Below are 6,000 nucleotides of genomic sequence, written 5' to 3'. Positions count from 1 at the left end.
TTCAGAAATCAATATTTGGTGGAATAGCCTTGTTTTTTTTTTAACACTGTTGTCAGGCACCTTGGCATGTTCTCCTCCACCAGTTTTACACACTGCTTTTGGGTAACTTTATGCCACTACTGGTGTAAAAAAAATCAAGCAGTTCTGCTTGGTTTGATGGCTTGTGATCATCCTCCTGATTATTTTCCGAAGGTTATTAATTTGATAAAATCTAAGAAACTCATAATTTTTAAATGGGCTCTTATTTCCAGAGCTGTATATTATTAATTATAATGTATTAGGGTTTATAAATGGTTTACTTATAAACTATTTGTTTAATAATGGTTACTAATTAGGTTGTATATGGCTTAAAAATAATTAATAATCAGTTATAATACATACGTAGAAAGGGCAACAGTATAGTTGGTTCACTATTTGGCAAACAACTGTTCATTAATAAACAACCATTAATAAAGTATTTATAAACCCTTTATAAAGGTAGTCTTTATTTTATTATTAAGTGGTACCTAAAGTAGTAAGTTTTCAGTGATATTGTGATTGTTTGAGATGCAGTAGTGTGTGAGCTGGGCTGTTGTGGGTTAATTAAACTGCATTATGCTGCTGCTGCTGAGTTCACTGTAGTGGAGCTAAACTGACTGACTGTTCTAGCTAGCTAAATATCAGCAGTACAGCGGGTATTATCTCAGATAAACGCTCAGTAATGAGCTGTGGGTGTGAAATACTGGCGCTCAGGCTGCTGTAGGTCTGTCCGGGTCCTTCAGCTGAGCTAATCCTCCACCTGACCGGCCGCTCTTCCTGGTTTATTCTAGGCTGGGCTGCTGTAGTGAAACTGAAGAAACTGAAGCAGCGGCAGCGGGGCTGAACTGAGCGCTGAGCTCTGAGGGGTTTAATGGACCTGAGGAGAGCGGCTTTTACTGCAGCACGAGGTTCTGCTCCAGCAGGTGAGTCTGAAATTCACATTATAAACAGCATTTAAACAGCAGCAGCGCTGACTGACTGATACACTGCAGCTCCAGCAGCTCCATTTACACACTTATCACATACAGAGAGCAGCGAAATTACATTAAAAACTGAGAGAAACCCTCCCTAATGACGAAAACCGCGAAAAACCGCGCTTCATATTCACTGTAATAATATAATATAATGTACAATGTCTTCTACAGGAGGCTCTGTTGCATGTAAATACAGTAAATTACTCTTAATATGATTAAAACACAACTAATAAAGCTACAACAACAGTAGCCAGACACTGTTTGAACAATGTGTATTATTTTCTTACTTCTTAGTTTAAAAAAAAAAGCCTGAACCATCAAATCACTGCTAGTAAATACGTGAAACACTGTGTGTATATAATTTATTTTGTCTAATTTCTCATTTACCCATTAAAAAAGAAAGAAAAAAAGAATAAAACAATAACTAATTGATTATTTTTATGTTTTATTATAAGGTCATGTTTTTTTTGTTGCACGATAATTTATCATTTTATTATTGTGGCCATGGATACTCCATGTATGTGTTATTATATTGTTTTCTTATTTATGTAATTAATTATTATTTTTGAATACAAATAAAATAAGTATCAAATATGCTACACATCCCACAAAGAGCTGTTTTAACAGACTAGAATGTTCAGCAAAAATAAATAAATCGATTCAAACCAATTTCAACCCAATTTCAGCACAACCTTTTTTGTATTTAAAATATGTAGCATAACTTTCTTTGCGAACATGTAAGTATAAAATAACTATATGGGCTTTTTTTTTTTTTTTTTTTTTTTTTTTACACGTCAGATACTTTTCAAATAAATGGTTTTATTTTACACTCTTGCAATATTATTGCAATTGCAGATAATTGCAGTTACCAGTTAAAATGAAGTAAAGTTTCTGGGATTAGAAAAAACAGAACATATTTATGCTGGGTTTGGCTATGACAGTTTGGATTGCCCAAAGTGGATGTGGAAGTGGCTAGCAAATTTAAATTGTAAAAATTACGCTGTCTGTAAATTATTACCAATATAGAAGTTCTCCTAAACGGTATTTCCCCTGCTGATATTTCCCAAGTGCTCATAAACTGTGCTTGCCTGTGTTTAGTAGTGAGTTTGAGCTCGCTCACTGATGCAGTAATGGAGGAAGTTCTGGTTATACACAACATCCTCTTCAGTCCTGAATTGCCCTTGAGGAAGCGAAAGCCTCTGATCAGGATGCACTGAATATAATATAAATGGTGAATTTAATCTAGAAATCTAGGTTTGCTTTGTAAAAAAACAAAACGGCGTCTATTTTATGTGGGATTAAAGCCTTCGAACTTTGAGTATTGATGGATGGATTAAGTGAGTTTTGCAGTAAAAGGTCAAGGAAAGTTAAAAGTTAGTCAAACAATATATTTTTTGAAACCTGTCTCAAAACCCTTGCACTTTGAATAAAAATTTTGCTCTTTAAGCCAGGTCAATCAAGCAAGGCATGCTTGGGATCTAAAGTTTGCTTCTTTAATTTAGGTCTATAACATTTAAAAGACAATTATACCCAACCAATTAAAATCAGATTTTGTTTCATTCCATATCATTAAAAAAAAATCCTGAATTTCCCGCCATGTTATAAATTTTACATCCAGAGGATGTGCAGAATAGATCAGATGCAAAGCTTTTGGTTATGCCTGCGTTTGGTCTGCCTGTCACATCTACCAGAACAAGTGTCTCAGACTACCTTCATTCAATTTTACAGCAAAGCCTAAAGGATCAGAAGCAAAGTGACTTTCCCACCTGGTACACAGTTTCTGCAGTAAGAGTAATGTGTGTGTTTTTTATTTTATATTTTTAACTTTTCCAATTTTCTCCTAATTTAGCTAGGCCAAATGTCTCACCTATTTAGCTGCTGTTTAGCTGCTATTTAGCCTCATTATTAATGATGCCACAACACAAGGAGGGTGAAGACTAACCCATGCCTCCTCTGACACACGTGAAATCAGCCACCACCTTTTTTTTTTTTAACTGCTGCTGATGCAGTATTGCTGAGTAGCATCACAGCACGTTAGGAGGAAAACGCAGTGACTAGGAGTGATGAGGGAAAAGCAACTGATGGCAAGCTGAATGACTGGGATTCGAACAGCGATCTCACAATCATAGTGGAAGCGCTTTAGACCATAATGACTGTAAACACACGAATACCTTTTGGGATTTTTGCCGTTTTGTCGTTAAAACGTATGGGAACGGGTGAAGTTTTAGTTTAGATAAACAGGAACATACTGGCATCATGCCTAAACCTGATTTCTGGTACCATTATCTATTACTAGGTGTTGATAGCAGTAACCTGTATTTTAGTGTTTGTAAATTATAGATGGCTTTCGGACTGGAATTATTATTATTACTAAGTAGAAAATGGACTGGTCATCGTTTACATATATATTTTTTTTGTTGTGATAATTCACTTATTTTGTATTAAAACTAATAAACTCTTATGTATTTTTTTTTTATATGTAAAAATTTTTATGCTGGATTTATTAATTTGGGTTAACCCTTGAAACAAATCAGTTTGACCCAAAATATAACAGGATTAGCTGTTAAGCTCCAGTAGGAGTGGGCAATAAGGCCCTAAAATAGTATTGCAATATCTCGTAATATCTATTTTGTGATAAAAATATTCTTGTAGATATGATAAAACATTGAGTTTCATACATTTAGTAGAAACACAAAAAAAAATCTAAAAACCATATTTCGTAAAAAAGTTTTTTACCAAGCATAACAAAAATCGACCACAAAACAAAAAAGAATAAACTACAAAGAAACAATAAATACAGGATAGATCTGCTTTCAAAAATTTAGTGATTTTATGATATTCATTTTTTTATTGTCTCAGAATTTTTACCAATATTATTGCATATGATACGATATGATACGGCACACCCCTGAACTCCAGCACAAACCCGCAGAAGCAAAGTTCAGACACCAAAAATGATTTGGCCAATTGACTACATTGATTTTTGATCCAATTACCACTTTAAAGACAAACCCTTTTTTTTTTCCCTTTTTTGTCTTTTCTGTTTTCTCTTAGCTTGAGTGAAGATGGGCTTTGGCGAGGATCTGTGGTGCCACCAGGGCCACACTGCTCTGCTGCGCCTTCAGGACTCGGAGCTGCGGCTGATGGAGGTGATGAAGAAGTGGATGGCCCAGAGGGCCAAGAGTGATCGGGAGTTCTCCCTGCAGCTGCACCAGATGGCAGCCATGGTGGAGAAGTTGGAGGGCTCTCAACCTGGAGGAGGACTGGACTACATCAGCCAACTCAATAAGGTACTCAACCCCACTGCACTTCATCTCCTTGCTGTGTGAAGCGTGTTAAAGCTGAAGCAGGAGCTAATAAGCTAAACGCAAACCTAAATCAGTGCTGTCAGTGCCAGGGAACAGCCACGCTGGGCTAATCGTAGTTTTGGACTGTTTGTTACGCTGATTGCTTTTTGCTGTCTCTGGGAGATCGTTGAAAGGACGCTGAATCAAGAAGTGCATTGGTTTGGTTCATTTCCAAAGCTTTGAGGAGTGTTCCAAGCCAGGGTTGTGATACTATTGGAAATTATTTAAATCACCACTTTTTAATGACTGCTAGGATTCCCAGGCTCTCAGCAGCCAGTAAATGCTGTTTTATAGATTTTATCAGAGCACTGGGACTCCGTGCAGAATAGTAGAAGAAGACTTTCCCATGGATTTTCTTTGCGCTTCTTGGGGTGGAAAGTCGTGCTGTTAGTGAATCTGTCTTTCTCCCAGCGACTGCCAGCAGTTCTCAAGCGTTTTTTCTCATTTTGTTGTAGACAGACAGACCTGGTGAGATGCATGAAAACGTTTACAGTTTACAGCGGTTGCAGAAATATTCATATCCCTTGAGCTACTTCACATTTTGTTACCTTACAACCACAAACTTACATGTACAATCCTCTGCAAAAGTAAAGGAACTGTGAGGCTGATCCTCATCTTCTTGTAAAGCCTCTTGAAGTCTTCTTGATTCTGAACAGGTGTTTTAGGGTCTTTCTTTACAGCACTCACAACATTTCTGTTATTAACTGCTGTGGTTTTCCTTGATCAACCTGTTCATCACCTTATTTAGTACTTAGTACACCAGTGATGACCTTCTTCTTCAGGACATTCCAAACAGTTGTTCTGTCTATGGAGAACATTTGTGCTCTAATGGTTCTGATTGATTTTCCATTTTCTCTCAGCTTCACAGTTGCTTAATAGTCAACCATAGACTCACAGCTCTCTGGTTTTCATGTTTGTTACTCCTCTAACTATAACTACACAATCTGCACATATAAAACCCAAATCTGAACGCTATTTATTGTTTAAATAAGTAATGTATCAGGAGACACCTGGACATTTTCAAAGTAGCAGCACATCATTGTGAAGTGGAACACAAATGATACATGCTTTTCAAAATTTTTAATCATTTTAAGTTGTGCCCTCCATAAATCTAGCCTTTTTTTGGAAAAAAAAGCATTGTTAAAGGAATGACTTAAAAGGTTTCGTTTGCAGTTTGTAGCCACAAGCCATGTATGAGACAACTCAAGCTTGAGAAAGAAGGTGCTGTGGTCAGTTGAGAAAAGTTGAACTTTTTGGCCTAAATGCAAAACGCTGTGTGCGGCAAAAAAAATAACACTGCTCATCACCCTGAACACACCATCCCTCTGTAAAACATGGTGGTGGCAGCATCATGATGTGGTGCTTTTCTGTAGGAGGGACAGTTTTAGTTTTGACTGGATTAATGGAGAAATGGAGACAGTATGCAACATTAACAGAATGTAGCTAATAAGTCCAACAGATCTGAATAAAACAGCCGAAATAAAGAGAGAGAGCCAGAAGGTAACATAGACACGGAGGCACCCTGAAACCCTGGCATCCACCCAACACTTCACCGCCCACAAACCTGAGTGATCGCTTAGTGATTTTTGTGTGTGTATGTAAGTGTATATTTTAGATTTAGACACAAGATAGATATTGAGAAGAGATTACTCTGATATTTT

General features: G+C 36.8%; 1 protein-coding gene across 2 annotated transcripts in view; it reads left to right on the top strand.

The window, feature by feature from the left end:
• Window positions 1-462: 462 nt before the first annotated feature.
• Window positions 463-6,000, top strand: part of fes (FES proto-oncogene, tyrosine kinase) — a 53,632-nt gene continuing 48,094 nt past the window's right edge. Inside the window, exons 1-2 of one of the 2 annotated variants that reach the window (XM_007252597.4) lie at window positions 463-941; window positions 4,047-4,282. In XM_007252597.4, the coding sequence (XP_007252659.2) occupies window positions 4,058-4,282 (225 nt within the window). In that variant the 5' untranslated portion in view covers window positions 463-941; window positions 4,047-4,057. The remainder of the gene's footprint in view (window positions 942-4,046; window positions 4,283-6,000) is intronic. The other variant, XM_015606709.3, reaches the window with a different exon arrangement.

The sequence above is a fragment of the Astyanax mexicanus genome, chromosome 16 (assembly GCF_023375975.1).
Source record: "Astyanax mexicanus isolate ESR-SI-001 chromosome 16, AstMex3_surface, whole genome shotgun sequence".
NCBI lineage: Eukaryota > Metazoa > Chordata > Actinopteri > Characiformes > Acestrorhamphidae > Astyanax > Astyanax mexicanus.
Note: the sequence above shows the minus strand (reverse complement) of the source record. Positions and strands in the feature narration are given on the sequence as shown.